Source organism: Haliotis rubra, unplaced genomic scaffold (genome assembly GCF_003918875.1).
Source record: "Haliotis rubra isolate DU_JTF1 unplaced genomic scaffold, ASM391887v1 Scf7, whole genome shotgun sequence".
Classification (NCBI taxonomy): domain Eukaryota; kingdom Metazoa; phylum Mollusca; class Gastropoda; order Lepetellida; family Haliotidae; genus Haliotis; species Haliotis rubra.
In genome coordinates this window covers 2,129,033-2,148,772 of record NW_025767412.1, presented here as the reverse complement: position 1 = coordinate 2,148,772, position 19,740 = coordinate 2,129,033, and the positions used below count along the sequence as shown (strand labels likewise).

At 40.2% G+C, this 19,740-nt stretch overlaps 1 protein-coding gene and 1 long non-coding RNA gene across 3 annotated transcripts in view; both read left to right on the top strand.

Moving 5' to 3' along the window:
- Positions 1–17,178, top strand: part of LOC124258568 (myotubularin-related protein 14-like) — a 44,496-nt gene extending 27,318 nt beyond the window's left edge. The window contains exons 18-19 of one of the 2 annotated variants that reach the window (XM_046692634.1): positions 2,374–2,496; positions 15,699–17,178. In XM_046692634.1, coding sequence (XP_046548590.1) covers positions 2,374–2,496; positions 15,699–15,891 — 316 coding nt within the window. In that variant the 3' untranslated portion in view covers positions 15,892–17,178. The remainder of the gene's footprint in view (positions 1–2,373; positions 2,497–15,698) is intronic. The other variant, XM_046692635.1, reaches the window with a different exon arrangement.
- A 141-nt stretch (positions 17,179–17,319) lies between these two features.
- Positions 17,320–18,983, top strand: LOC124258572. Its single transcript, XR_006893621.1, has 2 exons — positions 17,320–18,235; positions 18,383–18,983. It is a non-coding gene; the product is annotated as an uncharacterized LOC124258572 (long non-coding RNA).
- The last annotated feature ends 757 nt before the right edge of the window (positions 18,984–19,740 follow it).

The following is a 19,740-nucleotide window of genomic DNA, read 5'->3' as shown; positions in this document are numbered from 1 at the left end:
GGTATTTTGTATTGTTCTAACTAAATGACAGCTTCAGCTGTTAGACTTTGAGACTAGTCCTGTCTCACAGGCAGTGCTATGGCATCCGGAATTTGTCACTGACAAAGACAACTGTGAAAGATGACTTGCACATTGTGATTATGCAACTCGTTTTCTCACTGAATCAACCAATCTTTCAGTCTTCTTGGATAAATAAGCAGCGTTGAAGATCACTCCCACTATCATGTGTGTTTCATGTTGTGTTTGTCTATTCGTCCTTAAACTCTATTAGTGGTACCTTAGCTTCACTTAATGTATTCAAAGAAGTGTGTTTGGGACGTGTGCTTCATCTTGTACAATGGAAGTATCCTGTGATGTGTGCTTCATCCTGTAAAGTGAAAGTATCCTGTGATGTGTGTCTGTGATGTGTGCTTCATCCTGTACAGTGAAAGTATCCTGTCATGTGTGTTTGTGATGTGTGCTTCATCCTGTACAGTGAAAGTATCCTGTCATGTGTGTCTGTGATCTGTGCTTCATCCTGTACAGTGAAAGTATCCTGTCATGTGTGTCTGTGATGTGTGCTTCATCCTGTACAGTGAAAGTATCCTGTCATGTGTGTTTGTGATGTGTGCTTCATCCTGTACAGTGAAAGTATTCTGACATGTGTGTTTGGGATATGTGTGCTTAATACTGTACAGTGAAAGTATCCTGTGATGTGTGCTTCATCCTGTACAGTGAAAGTATCCTGTCGTGTGTCTGTGATGGGTGCTTCATCCTGTACAGTGAAAGTATCCTGTCATGTGTGTCTGTGATGTGTGCTTCATCCTGTACAGTGAAAGTATCCTGTCATGTGTGTCTGTGATGTGTGCTTCATCTTGTACAGTGAAAGTATCCTGTCATGTGTGTCTGTGATCTGTGCTTCATCCTGTACAGTGAAAGTATCCTGTCATGTGTGTTTGTGATGTGTCCTTCATCCTATACAGTGAAAGTATTCTGACATGTGTGTTTGGGATATGTGTGCTTAATACTGTACAGTGAAAGTATCCTGTGATGTGTGCTTCATCCTGTACAGTGAAAGTATCCTGTCATGTGTGCTTCATCCTGTACTGTGAAAGTATCCTGTCATGTGTGTCTGTGATGTGTGCTTCATCCTGTACAGTGAAAGTATCCTGTCATGTGTGCTTCATCCTGTACCGTGAAAGTATCCTGTCATGTGTGCTTCATCCTGTACCGTGAAAGTATCCTGTCATGTGTGCTTCATCCTGTACAGTGAAAGTATCCTGTCATGTGTGTCTGTGATGTGTGCTTCATCCTGTACAGTGAAAGTATCCTGTCATGTGTGCTTCATCCTGTACAGTGAAAGTATCCTGTCATGTGTGCTTCATCCTGTACAGTGAAAGTATCCTGTCATGTGTGCTTCATCCTGTACCGTGAAAGTATCCTGTCATGTGTGTCTGTCATGTGTGCTTCATCCTGTACAGTGAAAGTATCCTGTGATGTGTGCTTCATCCTGTACAGTGAAATTATCCTGTCATGTGTGCTTCATCCTGTATGTTGAAAGTATCCTGTCATGTGTGCTTCATCCTGTACAGTGAAAGTATCCTGTCATGTGTGCTTCATCCTGTACAGTGAAATTATCCTGTCATGTGTGCTTCATCCTGTACAGTGAAAGTATCCTGTCATGTGTGCTTCATCCTGTACAGTGAAAGTATCCTGTCATGTGTGCTTCATCCTGTACAGTGAAAGTATCCTGTGATGTGTGCTTCATCCTGTACAGTGAAAGTATCCTGTGATGTGTGCTTCATCCTGTACAGTGAAAGTATCCTGTGATGTGTGCTTCATCCTGTACAGTGAAAGTATCCTGTGATGTGTGCTTCATCCTGTACAGTGAAATTATCCTATTGTTCTGATTTGTTCCCACTTTTAACAGTATTCCAGTTCTGCCTTACATGGCGTGGGAGGAATGCCATAAGTGAAACTTTAGTTTTTGCACTGTAAGTGACGAGTCAGCAGTTCAGGGGACACATTGTGACCTGACTATTTGGATGTTTCCATGTCATAGCAGCATTTAATGCTACAGCCATAGCAGAGAGGGATCCAGGTTTGAGAAAATACACACAATAGCCAAATCGTGATCTGCCAATGGTTAATACTTCTGTTCTACACGTCTGTCCGTATTGGCCCTCCAGTCATGTTCCTGATGTTTAAATGCATTGCAAGCTTTATGCTAATGCAGAGCATGCTCTAGCTTACTTCAGAGCATGGTCTATGCTGAATCCAGTGCATGCTCTATGCTGAGTCTGTGCATGTCTATGCCGAAGTCTGTGCATGCTCCCTCCCATGCACGCCTTTGCTCTACGCTACATGATGTGTATGCCCCATGCTGTGTTTTAGCTGGCAGATCATCAGCAGTACAGGGAGTCTGAGAGGCTGCCACGATTCCCCCCAAATCAGCAGCATCAGCGGCGGCGGCGGTTGCAAGTCCAGCAGCAGCAGCAGCCACCTCAGCTTCAGCTCGTATGTCCTCCTCTAATCCTCCTCCTCCTCCTCACGCATATCTCTCCACTCAATAACACGCCCTCTCCTTGTCAGGGCCTTGCTTGTGATTAAATACCTTGACCTTGTTATTGTGAGGACTGTTAAGTATGTTCTTTGTGTTAGATCTGTAATGTTGGTACTCACTTCTCAGAGCTGTCAACCCCTAAAGATGGTTTGGAGTGAGACTGAAAAAAATAAGCCGGGGTCCAGGGCGACGCCCTGGTGGAGGGTCTCTGGGGGGCAAAGCCCCCCGCCCCCAAAAATGAAGTTTAGTGATTTTCAGGAGCATTTGGAGCCTTCTGGTGGCATTATTTTGACACTAAAAGATGCATGCTAATAAATAATAATAACCCGAATCATTCGCATAAACATCGTTTTAGTACTTCGTTCATTCAGGCGTTCTTTCAATGTTCAACTTTACACAAAAGCGAATGAAAATGCGTATTAATTTTGAAATTATTTTTGGCTACCAGATATGCGTGAGATTATTATTTGGAGGCGTGAGAGCGTGACATTTGTCAATAAAGCGTGAGACTCACGCCAAATGCGTGGGAGTTGACAGGTATGACTTCTACCTCATGCAGTAGTATCAGAGTTTCCATAACATGGACATGTTTAACAGCTGTGTCACCACTAAGGCAAGTTCGTTTACTGACACAGGATTGGGTTGAACATTTTTACACTCTTCTCCAATTCTTCATGGGTAGGATACTTACTAAGAGAGCATATACAAGCAGGAATTACAGATTTTTAATCCTGGGAAAATAATTTTTGTAAGTTTCTGTGTCTTGGCATAAAACTTATATTAATTCATGAGGGTTAGATATTCTGTAGTTTGGTGTTGTGGGTTGTTTTGTTTCTATAATACCTGTATGCTTTGTGTGAAGATGTGAAAAATGTGTTTTTTCTTATACAGCAATGTTGGAACAACGTCATATGACATTGTCATAACATCTTGTGACAATATGTTTATACAAAACCCTGTTGCTACTGGCATGTAACAGTTGTCATTATGGTCAGTGAGAGGGGACAGTGGGGAAGCCTAGTGGTTAAAAGCTTTCGCTCGTCGGGAGTTGACCTGGGCTTGATTCCTGACATGGGTACAATGTGTGAAGCCCATTTCTTGTGTCCACCGTGATATTGCTAAAAGTGGCATAAAACTAAATTCACTAACTCATTCAGTGATATTTTCTTATGATATACTTGTCCTGTATCATGTACAGTAGAACATGGTTATAGCGAATACGGATATAGCGTACAAACGGATATAGCGGACAAATTTAAAAGTTAAAATTATACGTGAATAACGAACTCGTGAGTAGCGAATTATCGGCTATAGCAAACTGATTTACTACCCCCAAGACCCAATTAACGACGTGATTAGCGAACTCACTCAGTGTCAGCTCAGCCACGTAGCGGTACAGTATACATCGATCTTGTTGGCGGTGAATCAACATTGTTTGATGGTCATTAATTAATTAACAAAACAAACATATCGTGTTTAACCCATTCAACACCGCAGGCCGAATGACGAGGACGGTATCCATTGCCGTAGTATGATTGGCTGCCTTAGGTCTCGTGTCTGATTTTGACCAATCACGATCCTTATAGCAGACTGTGGCGAAAAAGCGTCATTAGAAACCAATCTTTATCCAATAAAATCGCTTTTACAACTGTGAAAATACTCTCGGCAAGGGTACAGTGATATTGTTGATGTTCCAGAGCTGTCGAACGATACCAGACACCACACGATTAAGCCGCGCATGTTATTCATACAAAGCGAAAATGGAGGTATTTCCCGTTGTTGTGTCATGTTAACGAAGGTAAAGCCTGATTACATAAAAATGAAAATATAAAAGAAAAAGGCACGGGCATGTTATGACATGTCACAAATGGAAAAAAAATCGCTACAGTTTTTGCTTCTTTCGTGGTTTATCTGGACATTATAAATGTAAGCTTGCATTTTCATTAAAAAATAAATTTATTTAAGTTGTAGTTGTATTATTTCAATTTTATTATAAAAATAAACTTCATATTTATCAACATGATATAGGTAATGTCTGTGAATGTCTACATCTCTACAATCCAAGATGGCGGTCAAATGTGAATAACGAACAACCGATATAGCGAACTAAATTTCTTGGTCCCTTGGAGTTCGTTATATCTGTGTTCTACTGTATCTCCTAGTCCTTATGGGTAATGCACTGCATCTGCCAATGAACACAGAGATGTCAACTGTGGCTTCAGCTGACAGCTAAAAATTTAAAGCAAACCTCCTGATCGGAGATCCCAATGTGAAGATATCAGCAATTTTCAGTTCTGACTAGTTAACTGTTTCAGAGCTAAGTGTTTTTTAGATCCTTATCTTTAAACTTTCCCATTAAGATAAAGGTTGGTAAGCCTTCCATGGTGTTAGATGCTAACTGCTATAGCGAATTCAAATTTCAACTCTGAGACATTTAATGAAATCACTCCAAGTGTTTACAGTTTTGTATAGAAGTATGATTTTAAAAATTTATTTTGCTTTAAAATTATTTTAACCATGTATGGATAAACTGCTCAGCTGTAAGAAAGCATAATTTCCTAGTGTGCTGGATTGTAGCAAATTGGTAAAAGGTGCACAGTCAATTTATAAACTTATTGTCATTGACATGGCACTGATGATGTCATCTATTGCATAGTTAGTGTTAACATACTAGGCATCATTAATGAAGGGTCAAATGATATATAGCACAAGTGACCCGTGAAGGTCCGGGTTAGAATATTGATCTTCAGTAGCCCATGCTTGTCGTAAGGCTCAGGCGACTAACGGGATCGGGTGGTCAGGCTCGCTGACTTGGTTGACACATGTCATCGGTTGCCAGTTGCGCAGATCGATGCTAATGCTGTTGATCACTGGATAGTCTGGTCCAGACTTGATTATTTACAGACCCGCCGCCATATAGCTGGAATATTGCTGAGTGCGGCGTAAAACTACACTCACTCACTCATTATAGCACATGTGCAGAAATGTTTCTTAGAAATAATAGAACTAAGAGTGTCATCAAAATGTTTAATGTGTTGACAAACGTGACACATCGTGACATACAGACACAAAGTTCAAACATCACTAGCAAACATCAGTTTTTATAGAACAACCCCCCAAAATCAAAAAGACAAACATGAAGCACTCAGTCATTGAATATGTTGTGTACCCTCCTCGTGTGTCCAAGACACAGGTGCACCTTGTTCTCATGCTCCTTATCAAGTTCATAAAGAAAGCTTGAGGAATGGCATTCTAATCCTCTATTAGAGCTCTGAACAGTGAACGACAGTGAAAAAGCATCAATGCATGTGTATTGTCCTCCAGTTTCCATGGATAGAGCGACTTGACGTGCAAATCATTGACATTAAGTGGCAGGTGGATTTCAATATTGACAATTTGAACAGAATGTATTGGACGTAAAAGAACGAAACAATGACATTTCAATGGCCTGATGTTTTTCATACTGTTCCGACAGTTTGTAAAACATTCAGATGTACAGTAGAACACGGATATAACGAACACGGATATAGCGTACAAACGGATATAGCGAACAAATTTAAAAGTCCCGTCAACAGTCCTTTATAATATCATTAAAATTATACGCGAATAACGAACTCGTGAGTAGCGAATTAACGGCTATAGCGAACTGATTTACTACCCCCAAGCCCAACTAACGACGTGATTAGCGAACTCACTCAGTGTCAGCTCAGCCACTTGGCGGTATACATCAACCTTGTTGGCGGCGAATCAACATTGTTCGATGGTCATTAACGTGTTTATCAAAACAAACATGTCGTGTTTAAAAGCTTGAGATTGTTGTGATTGTTAAACATGTTCTAGTTAATGTCTGTGAATGATAAATTCAGAATTTTAATGTTTTGTCAATGTACATGTACAAGAATAAATATTTGTAGCCTCAGCCTATACGTGTCTCTACATCTCTACAATCCAAGATGGCGGTCAAATGTGAATAACGAACACCGGATATAGCGAACTTAATTTCGTGGTCCCTTGGAGTTCGTTATATCCGTGTTCTACTGTATATTATTTCAAACAAAATCAAAGCTTTTACAATTTTTAAGAAATAGTGTTACCGATAGCTTGACCCTTCATTAATGATGCCAAGTGTAATATTATTAATATTGCTGAAAGCGGCATAAAACCTTGCTAACTCACTCACTCACTCACAACATTAAGGAAGAATAGTTATTCCTATGGCTGGAATATTTCTCAAAACAGAATAACAAAATTATTGTGAATAAAACTTTCTCATAGATGATTGGCTAGTGCTGAGTGATTGAAGTAATTTAACATCTCGACTGTGATTGAAATAGGCTATAAACATTTTGTTCAGATAATTTCATATCTACTGGAATGTGGCAATAGCTGATTCAGTTTCTATGCTGATAACTCTTGCACTATTTTTTAAGGAGAGAATACAATGTCATTGTGAATATTTGTTGTATGATTTAAGCCAGGGTCTCATGATTGCCACTTATTCTTTGAACTCCAAATTCAGAAATTTGAATTATGTATGCTGGAATCATTTTATATGTGTGAATTTAATAGTGTCAGTTTCATGTCCCTTATATTTGTTTTGTGTTACTGTTGTATAACGTATATTGACAGGACAATGCTGAACAGTTTGTGATGCTGATTGGTATTATGATGTGTTGAAAAATCACAAATGTAAGAGAATTTGTGAAACATTTGTTATTTTTGAGTAATGCGTCTCCTGTTACACTTTCCATTTAAAATATTGTCTTCATTCACTCAGTTTGAAGGTGAGCTTCAGGACCTATGTGTCATGTTGTCCCATATATCCTCAGTACAAGGAAAGTTGGCATGTTTACTTTGATCATGTCAGACTTTTACCAACATCGGTACTACTCTGATAGCAGAGAGTAACTTTGAGTGGAGTGTTGACACTCACTTCCTTTATTATTATAGGTGTCACATGAACATTGTGAAAAGTGTAGCATTCTTTAGTCATGTGACCACTTCAGTTGTTGAGTGAAGAGAGCATGTATTCAGTTCATTTCAGTTACTCACTCTGCCTAACCCTAAGGCCACCCCTTCCCACCTCACCCCATCTCAATATTAGTTATAGTAGTATACCAGTACAGGGTTTAAGATATTTGTCTTTATTAACACATTACAAGGCCACCCCTTCCCACCTCACCCATCTCACCATTAGTCATAGTAGTGTACCAGTACAGGGTTTAAAATATTTGTCTTCATTAACTCATTACAAGACCACCCCGACCCACCTCACCCCATCTCACCATTAGTTATAGTAGTATACCAGTACAGGGTTTAAGATATTTGTCTTCATTAACACATTACAAGACCACCCCACCTCACCTCATGTCACCATTAGTTAGTAGTATACCAGTACAGGGTTTAAAATATTTGTCTTCATTAACACATTACAAGACCACCCCACCCCACCTCACCTTGTGTCACCATTAGTTATAGTAGTATACCAGTACAGGGTTTAAAATATTTGTCTTCATTAACTCATTACAAGGCCACCCCACCCAACCTCACTTCATGTCACCATTAGTTATAGTAGTACAGTGAAGCCTCGTTAATCCGGACGGTTGCGTTTCTCAGTAAATTCGTCCGGATTGCGAATAGTCCGGACTACTGAATCAAAACCCAAGTTGCTTCCCTAAGAATTACAAAAACGACACGAATCTGGATAAAACAAATAAGCATTTAATGTAAAGCTTAATTCATCACATCAATAATTTTACCGAGTGACATCCGCATGTTGATCCGACGTGTCTGATCACGTCCTTCCTCAGCACAGGTGAGGTAATGTCTAACAAGCAATCTATTGTAGTATGCCTTGAATGTCCGAATTATTCCTGCATCCATCGGTTGAATATGAGACGTGGTATTTGGTCACATTTCGCAAAGTTAGCGAAGCACACTTCTGACTTGCAGCATTGTCGTGAAGCAAAATCACTTTTAGTCCACGTGACCGGATCTGTCTGTCAAAGTACATTAACCAATCACAAAACAGCTCACTTGTCATCCACGCCTTTGTATTGTGGTGTCAATCAAAGTGTAAATGTACAGTATCTTCAGTCGGGAGCTTTTATGTCTAATTAAAACAACAACCCAGTTGGCCAGTTAATTAAGTAAACATCGCCGGGCGGTGTTGCTACTGGTTCGTGAACACGACTTACAGAGTCCGGACTGTGAAGCAATTTACTGTTTATTTTACTGATTGGTTACAGCTACTTACCGTCCGGTTCTGGAAACCGAATTTCCGGATTATCGAGGCAAATTATATAGGCATAGATTGGTAACAAGCTGAAATCGCCCGGGAGGCGAGACATCCGGATTATCGGAGTCCGGACTAACGGGGCTTCACTGTATACCAGTACAGGGTTTAAGATATTTGTCTTTATTAACACATTACAAGGCCACCCCACCTCACCCATCTCACCATTAGTTATAGTAGTATACCAGTACAGAGTTTAAAATATTTGTCTTCATTAACTCATTACAAAGCCACCTCACCCCATCTCACCATTAGTTATAGTAGTATACCAGTACAGGGTTTAAAATATTTGTCTTCATTAACTCATTACAAGGCCACCCCAACCCACCTCACCCCATCTCACCATTAGTTATAGTAGTATACCAGTACAGGGTTTAAAATATTTGTCTTCATTAACTCATTACAAGACCACCCCACCCCACCCCACCCCACCTCACCTCGTGTCACCATTAGTTATAGTAGTATACCAGTACAGGGTTTAAGATATTTGTCTTTATTAACACATTACAAGGCCACCCCACCTCACCCATCTCACCATTAGTTATAGTAGTATACCAGTACAGAGTTTAAAATATTTGTCTTCATTAACTCATTACAAAGCCACCTCACCCCATCTCACCATTAGTTATAGTAGTATACCAGTACAGGGTTTAAGATATTTGTCTTCATTAACTCATTACAAGGCCACCCCCACCCCACCTCACCCCATCTCACCATTAGTTATAGTAGTATACCAGTACAGGGGTTTAAAATATTTGTCTTCATTAACTCATTACAAGACCACCCCACCCCACCCCACCTCACCTCGTGTCACCATTAGTTATAGTAGTATACCAGTACAGGGTTTAAGATATTTGTCTTCATTAACTCATTACAAGGCCACCCTTCCCACCTCACCCCATCTCACCATTAGTTATAGTAGTATACCAGTACAGGGTTTAAGATATTTGTCTTCATTAACTCATTACAAGGCCACCCCACCCCACCTCACCCCATCTCACCATTAGTTATAGTACTATACCAGTACATGGTGTAAGATATTTGTCTTCATTAACTCATTACAAGGCCACCCCACCCCACCTCACCCCATCTCACCATTAGTTATAGTAGTATACCAGTACAGGGTTTAAAATATTTGTCTTCATTAACTCATTACAAGACCACCCCACCCCACCCCACCCCACCTCACCTCGTGTCACCATTAGTTATAGTAGTATACCAGTACAGGGTTTAAGATATTTGTCTTTATTAACACATTACAAGGCCACCCCACCTCACCCATCTCACCATTAGTTATAGTAGTATACCAGTACAGAGTTTAAAATATTTGTCTTCATTAACTCATTACAAAGCCACCTCACCCCATCTCACCATTAGTTATAGTAGTATACCAGTACAGGGTTTAAGATATTTGTCTTCATTAACTCATTACAAGGCCACCCCACCCCACCTCACCCCATCTCACCATTAGTTATAGTAGTATACCAGTACAGGGTTTAAAATATTTGTCTTCATTAACTCATTACAAGACCACCCCACCCCACCCCACCTCACCTCGTGTCACCATTAGTTATAGTAGTATACCAGTACAGGGTTTAAGATATTTGTCTTCATTAACTCATTACAAGGCCACCCTTCCCACCTCACCCCATCTCACCATTAGTTATAGTAGTATACCAGTACAGGGTTTAAGATATTTGTCTTCATTAACTCATTACAAGGCCACCCCACCCCACCTCACCCCATCTCACCATTAGTTATAGTACTATACCAGTACATGGTGTAAGATATTTGTCTTTATTGACACATTACAAGGCCACCCCACCCAAAATCCTCACCCCATCTCACCATTAGTTATAGTAGTATACCAGTGCAGGGTTTAAGATATTTGTCTTCATTAACTCATTACAAGACCACCCCACCTCACCTCACCCCATCTCACCATTAGTTATAGTAGTATACCAGTACAGGGTTTAAAATATTTGTCTTCATTAACTCATTACAAGACCACCCCACCCCACCTCACCCCATCTCACCCTTGGTTATAGTAGTATACCAGTACAGGGTTTAAGATACTTGTCTTCATTAACTCATTACAAGGCCACCCACCCCACCTCACCCCATCTCACCATTAGTTATAGCAGTATACCAGTACAGGGTTTAAGATATTTGTCTTCATTAACTCATTACAAGACCACCCCACCTCACCTCACCCCATCTCACCATTAGTTATAGTAGTATACCAGTACAGGGTTTAAAATATTTGTCTTCATTAACTCATTACAAGACCACCCCACCCCACCTCATCCCATCTCACCCTTGGTTATAGTAGTATACCAGTACAGGGTTTAAGATATTTGTCTTCATTAACTCATTACAAGGCCACCCTTCCCACCTCACCCCATCTCACCATTAGTTATAGCAGTATACCAGTACAGGGTTTAAAATATTTGTCTTCATTAACTCATTACAAAGCCACCTCACCCCATCTCACCATTAGTTATAGTAGTATACCAGTACAGGGTTTAAGATATTTGTCTTCATTAACTCATTACAAGGCCACCCCACCCCACCTCACCCCATCTCACCATTAGTTATAGTAGTATACCAGTACAGGGTTTAAAATATTTGTCTTCATTAACTCATTACAAGACCACCCCACCCCACCCCACCTCACCTCGTGTCACCATTAGTTATAGTAGTATACCAGTACAGGGTTTAAGATATTTGTCTTCATTAACTCATTACAAGGCCACCCTTCCCACCTCACCCCACCTCACCTCGTGTCACCATTAGTTATAGTAGTATACCAGTACAGGGTTTAAGATATTTGTCTTTATTAACACATTACAAGGCCACCCTTCCCACCTCACCCATCTCACCATTAGTTATAGTAGTATACCAGTACAGGGTTTAAAATATTTGTCTTCATTAACTCATTACAAGGCCACCCCACCCCACCTCACCCCATCTCACCATTAGTTATAGTAGTATACCAGTACAGGGTTTAAGATATTTGTCTTCATTAACTCATTACAAGGCCACCCCACCCCACCTCACCCCATCTCACCATTAGTTATAGTAGTATACCAGTACAGGGTTTAAAATATTTGTCTTCATTAACTCATTACAAGACCACCCCCCCACCCCACCTCATCCCATCTCACCCATTAGTTATAGTAGTATACCAGTACAGGGTTTAAGATATTTGTCTTCATTAACTCATTACAAGGCCACCCTTCCCACCTCACCCCATCTCACCATTAGTTATAGTAGTATACCAGTACAGGGTTTAAAATATTTGTCTTCATTAACTCATTACAAAGCCACCTCACCCCATCTCACCATTAGTTATAGTAGTATACCAGTACAGGGTTTAAGATATTTGTCTTCATTAACTCATTACAAGGCCACCCCACCCCACCTCACCCCATCTCACCATTAGTTATAGTAGTATACCAGTACAGGGTTTAAAATATTTGTCTTCATTAACTCATTACAAGACCACCCCACCCCACCCCACCTCACCTCGTGTCACCATTAGTTATAGTAGTATACCAGTACAGGGTTTAAGATATTTGTCTTCATTAACTCATTACAAGGCCACCCTTCCCACCTCACCCCACCTCACCTCGTGTCACCATTAGTTATAGTAGTATACCAGTACAGGGTTTAAGATATTTGTCTTTATTAACACATTACAAGGCCACCCCACCTCACCCATCTCACCATTAGTTATAGTAGTATACCAGTACAGAGTTTAAAATATTTGTCTTCATTAACTCATTACAAAGCCACCTCACCCCATCTCACCATTAGTTATAGTAGTATACCAGTACAGGGTTTAAGATATTTGTCTTCATTAACTCATTACAAGGCCACCCCACCCCACCTCACCCCATCTCACCATTAGTTATAGTAGTATACCAGTACAGGGTTTAAAATATTTGTCTTCATTAACTCATTACAAGACCACCCCACCCCACCCCACCTCACCTCGTGTCACCATTAGTTATAGTAGTATACCAGTACAGGGTTTAAGATATTTGTCTTCATTAACTCATTACAAGGCCACCCTTCCCACCTCACCCCATCTCACCATTAGTTATAGTAGTATACCAGTACAGGGTTTAAGATATTTGTCTTCATTAACTCATTACAAGGCCACCCCACCCCACCTCACCCCATCTCACCATTAGTTATAGTACTATACCAGTACATGGTGTAAGATATTTGTCTTCATTAACTCATTACAAGGCCACCCCACCCCACCTCACCCCATCTCACCATTAGTTATAGTAGTATACCAGTACAGGGGTTTAAAATATTTGTCTTCATTAACTCATTACAAGACCACCCCACCCCACCCCACCCCACCTCACCTCGTGGTCACCATTAGTTATAGTAGTATACCAGTACAGGGTTTAAGATATTTGTCTTTATTAACACATTACAAGGCCACCCCACCTCACCCATCTCACCATTAGTTATAGTAGTATACCAGTACAGAGTTTAAAATATTTGTCTTCATTAACTCATTACAAAAGCCACCTCACCCCATCTCACCATTAGTTATAGTAGTATACCAGTACAGGGTTTAAGATATTTGTCTTCATTAACTCATTACAAGGCCACCCCACCCCACCTCACCCCATCTCACCATTAGTTATAGTAGTATACCAGTACAGGGTTTAAAATATTTGTCTTCATTAACTCATTACAAGACCACCCCACCCCCCACCTCACCCCGTGTCACCATTAGTTATAGTAGTATACCAGTACAGGGTTTAAGATATTTGTCTTCATTAACTCATTACAAGGCCACCCTTCCCACCTCACCCCATCTCACCATTAGTTATAGTAGTATACCAGTACAGGGTTTAAGATATTTGTCTTCATTAACTCATTACAAGGCCACCCCACCCCACCTCACCCCATCTCACCATTAGTTATAGTACTATACCAGTACATGGTGTAAGATATTTGTCTTTATTGACACATTACAAGGCCACCCCACCCAAAATCCTCACCCCATCTCACCATTAGTTATAGTAGTATACCAGTGCAGGGTTTAAGATATTTGTCTTCATTAACTCATTACAAGACCACCCCACCTCACCTCACCCCATCTCACCATTAGTTATAGTAGTATACCAGTACAGGGTTTAAAATATTTGTCTTCATTAACTCATTACAAGACCACCCCACCCCACCTCACCCCATCTCACCCTTGGTTATAGTAGTATACCAGTACAGGGTTTAAGATACTTGTCTTCATTAACTCATTACAAGGCCACCCACCCCACCTCACCCCATCTCACCATTAGTTATAGTAGTATACCAGTACAGGGTTTAAGATATTTGTCTTCATTAACTCATTACAAGACCACCCCACCCCACCTCACCCCATCTCACCATTAGTTATAGTAGTATACCAGTACAGGGTTTAAAATATTTGTCTTCATTAACTCATTACAAGACCACCCCACCCCACCCTCATCCCATCTCACCATTAGTTATAGTAGTATACCAGTACAGGGTTTAAGATATTTGTCTTCATTAACTCATTACAAGGCCACCCCACCCCACCTCACCCCATCTCACCATTAGTTATATAGTATACCAGTACAGGGTTTAAAATATTTGTCTTCATTAACTCATTACAAGGCCACCCCACCCCACCTCACCCCATCTCACCATTAGTTATAGTAGTATACCAGTACAGGGTTTAAGATATTTGTCTTCATTAACTCATTACAAGGCCACCCCACCCCACCTCACCCCATCTCACCATTAGTTATAGTAGTATACCAGTACAGGGTTTAAAATATTTGTCTTCATTAACTCATTACAAGACCACCCCACCCACCCCACCTCACCTCGTGTCACCATTAGTTATAGTAGTATACCAGTACAGGGTTTAAGATATTTGTCTTCATTAACTCATTACAAGGCCACCCTTCCCACCTCACCCCATCTCACCATTAGTTATAGTAGTATACCAGTACAGGGTTTAAGATATTTGTCTTCATTAACTCATTACAAGGCCACCCCACCCCACCTCACCCCATCTCACCATTAGTTATAGTAGTATACCAGTACAGGGTTTAAGATATTTGTCTTCATTAACTCATTACAAGACCACCCCACCTCACCTCACCCCATCTCACCATTAGTTATAGTAGTATACCAGTACAGGGTTTAAAATATTTGTCTTCATTAACTCATTACAAGACCACCCCACCCCACCTCACCCCATTTCACCCTTGGTTATAGTAGTATACCAGTACAGGGTTTAAGATATTTGTCTTCATTAACTCATTACAAGGCCACCCACCCCACCTCACCCCATCTCACCATTAGTTATAGCAGTATACCAGTACAGGGTTTAAAATATTTGTCTTCATTAACTCATTACAAAGGCCACCTCACCTCACCCATCTCACCATTAGTTATAGTAGTATACCAATACAGGGTTTAAGATATTTGTCTTTATTAACTCATTACAAAGGTGAGCTTCAGTTCCTTAGTTGCTGAAAACAGTACTCACTTCAGGCCAAGGCCACCCCACCCCACCTCACCCATCTCACCATTAGTTATAGTACTATACCAATACAGGGTTTAAGATATTTGTCTTTATTAACTCATTACAAAGGTGAGCTTCAGTTCCTTAGTTGCTGAAAACAGTACTCACCTCAGGCCAAGGCCACCCCACCCCATCTCACCCATCTCACCATTAGTTATAGTACTATACCAATACAGGGTTTAAGATATTTGTCTTTATTAACTCATTACAAAGGTGAGCTTCAGTTCCTTAGTTGCTGAAAGCAGTACTCACCTTCACCTCCTTTATTACTCTAGGTGTCACGAGGCTACAGAAGGTGCGGAGCAGACTTTACGGTGGCAGCGTCTCGACGCAGTGTGGCGCATGTTCCACAACGCTTACAGCAACTCGGTGGTTATCCGGCCAGGGGCAGAGGCTGGCAGTGGTGCAATATCCACTCTCTTGGAGAAAGTAGGAATCAAATCAGGGAAATCTAACTCTGTTGTTTAATGCTGTCGCTTGCAGTTTTGTCAGTTGTCATAGTAACGATTCTCACATGTATACACTATCAGGGGTCACTGTCGACACCTCGGATATCAAGCCTACCAATGAACACTCACAGACTGCAGCAAAAAACTGTCACAAGACTTCAGTGCACAAGGAATCACCAACATACAACAATAGGAACATAACCAATTACTTAAAAACAGCATTATAAATCTGAGAACACATTGCTGGAAACATGGGAAGAGCAGTGCACAAACATGCTGACCATAACCTTGACCAAATAAGTGATTATGATCAGGCTCTCCTCTGCCAACCCTCAGTGTGAAACACGTGCTGGAAGAAATCTTTGGTGCGACTGGACACTCACATACATTTAGTGTTCTATGTTAGTGCTCTAACTGACCTCACTGTGGATCCTAGAGACATGACAGTCCATTCCTGCTTGTGCTGCTCCTGCCGAGTTCGGAACATTGGTCCGTGTGTCTGTGAGGGGTTTCCATGTTTTCAGGGGTAGTGTCAGATTTATAGTGATGTTTCACAATCGTAGACTTGGATGTGAACATGGTCATAAAGATTGTATTATAACCACAACATTTTAGAATCAGTGCTATTGTACTCAAACTATTAGAGTAAGGTATAGTTGGGCGGTGTAGTGCTTCATGTATTGACTAGTCAGGCCACAGTTTGGGTTTGATTCTCGGTGTGGGTAAAATGTATGAATGTTTCTGGTGTTCCCCACAGTGCGAATGTTGCTAAACTCAACATAAATCTTACACACTCACTGATAAGGGTGAGTGTGGTATGCTGAGTACATGGGTAGGAGAAGATAAAAATCTTATTGTAAACCCATCCAGCCCACTGGTTGTATGATTCCAAGGGAGCTGAGATTCAGTCTGAAACCAGATCTGTTGACAGATCCCTTAACTCTGTCACAAAGGTCATCATGATGGGACTATTGTATTTCCTGCAATAAGCGTCCTAAAGCTTAGTAAATTGACAAATTGAAGAAAATACTCACATAGAAAATGTCAGAGATTAAGCCATCAAGGATAGTATAAGAAATCCGAACTTTTCCCACACTCCTGTCTGTCATGCTAAAGTTCAAGCAAATACTGATGTAAATGTGTGGTACTCATTCTTACAAAGGTTCCTCATATGTTGTTCTAGAAGTTGGTCAAGGGGGCTTGATATAGATAATAGGATACTAAACTCGCTTCCGTGTAATACCATTTTTATTAAACGAGTTAATGATTTGGTATCCAACGAGCGAGCGGGTTGGATACTAAATCTTTCACGAGTTTAATAAAAATAGTATTTCACAGAAGCAAGTTTAGTATTCTGTTTATTACTCTCCAACATAAATTGATAGAAACTGCCTATGGTGTGATGACTCTCAGCTTTCCGTGAGTCAAGCAAGGTCTAAAACCATTGTGACAGAGGTATTAGCATTGTGACGTCATAACTGTAACCATTATGATGTCATACATCTAGCGGTATTACACTAGTGTAATATTGGAGTGAAAATATTACACTGCAATATCTTACAGGGGCGAGCAATAAACAGCAAATACGGTATAAGGCAAAGTTTTGTGTATCGAAGGTCTTCCTGATTCTGTGACGACAATGACCCCTATCTATGCTGAGACTTGCTCAGGCAATATAAGATGTTTTCAGGGTCCAAATAGTGCTATGGTTTGTTATTGTTGAATTTATTTTCTTGAAAGGGAAAGATGTTGAACATGTGAAAACTCTCCCCATATATTTGATTTGATGAACACAGTCAACTCACTCATGAAGATCTGGGTTCGAATCGGTCTTCAGCAAACCATGCTTGTCGTAAGAGCTGACCAACGGGATCGAGTTTGGTTGATACATGTCATTGTATCCCATTTGTGTAGATTGATACTGATAAAGTTAATGACAGATTGTCAGATCCAGAATTGAATATCTACACCTGTATCATGTACATGGAACTTTGCCAATCTAAATATTGGTGGGGTAGCCTAGTGGTTAAAGCGTTGACTTGGCACGCCGACGACCTGGGTTCGATTCCCCACATGGGCACAATGTGTGAAGCCTATTTCCGGTGTCCCCCGCTGTGATATTGCTGGAATATTTCTAAAAGCGGCGTTAAACCACTCACTCACTCATTAAATATTGGTGGGATCTTGCTGATGTGTACCTTGTATTGTAAAGCTGACAGCTATAGCTAGTGGTTTTTCTGCATATACAGCTGTAGAACTGTCTAGTTTAGTTCCTGATATTGATATGCATAAAGTTCTAATTTGACCAGTATGTTAGAATGTTAGTATCTATTGTTTTGAGAGATAAAATGTTCTTAAAGTAAGTAACTTACAATTACACTGATGTACCAGCTTGATATTCATGATGTCAATCACTGGATAGTGTGGTTCAGACCTCAGTTATACACAACTGTCATATATCTGTAATATTGCCAAATGATGCATTATACGGTTGATAATAATGCCTAGAGGTGTTGAGAACATACACTTTTTAAAATGGTTAAGATCAGGATTAGTCTTGAACCTGATGCATCAATATTCAGAATGTGAATAATTTTTTCTAAAATTGTACGTTTCCACAACCATTCCAATTGTATTCTCAACTACAGAATTGTTTTTCCTGTTTTGTCCTTTCACCATTTCCTTCCTCTGTAGCTGGGCATATAGAGATAAAAAATACAATAACACAATGGTGGGATTTAGTGGTTATATTGAAATAGAAGCTTTCCTGCCTTCTTTCCATCTTCAGCCACTATCATGTTATGAGCTCTGTAAACTGACAAGCAGGACACCATATAAGCCAGTCTTGTATCATAATCATCAGTATAATATAACACTATGTAAACACTTGAAACGGACTGCTCTACTCAGGATAGCATGTATAATCCCCTGAAATATGCCTAAAGTCCTGTTTTGGAGAAAATATTAACTGTAACGTGAATATTGTCACCACAGCCTTCATGTGAATGGTAAACAATGAGTTGTCTTGAAATATTTCTATGGAGTGCGTTGGTATGTTTTACCAATTGGAGAATAATTACTTTTGGAGAAATTAAAATGAAAACGAAATGGGAAAAAAATCTAGGGAAGATGTAAAAATGTTTTTGATAAAATATTTTTCCTGAAACCAGTGGACTATATTTTCAGGCATATTATGTTGACAATAAGTCCTTATTTGAGTTGGCTCGTGGCATTGTGAGGGCAGTATTGGGGACCTTATTCTCTTCAAGAAACTTATCGGCTATAATATCAGCCGCCATATTTCTCTGGTGTAGATACAGTCCTTCGATATTGAGCCCCATTAAGAACAAAGAATCGACAGTCTTAGAAGGTTGGATAGAAATTGAAACCATAACATTGGGGAAACACAATTGCAGGGACCTTTGCTCCTTAATTTCTAAAACAGTCAGATTTCAAGAAAAATTCATCCCTTTCATAAAGCTTCTGACAACTGATGTTAAATGGTGTTATCCACCAGCTTATATTTACAGCTATAATGAAGATGCTCTTACCCACTAGCTGATATTTTAATGAGAGGGTACTCTACTGTTACCCACTCGCTGATATTTACAGGCTTTTACATTGCTATGATCCAACAGCTGATATTAGCAGCTGCACATGCAGTACTTAATGCTGTTATCTCCAGCTGATATTAATGCTGTGATAAAAATGGCATTATTTACCAGCTGATATTTAAAGCTGCAAGTACAATACTGTATCCACCAGCTGATGTTTACAGCTTCAAGTACAAAGCTATAATCCACCCGCTGATATCAACAGCTGTGCACACAGTGCTGTTATCCACCAGCTGCAAGTACAATACCGTACC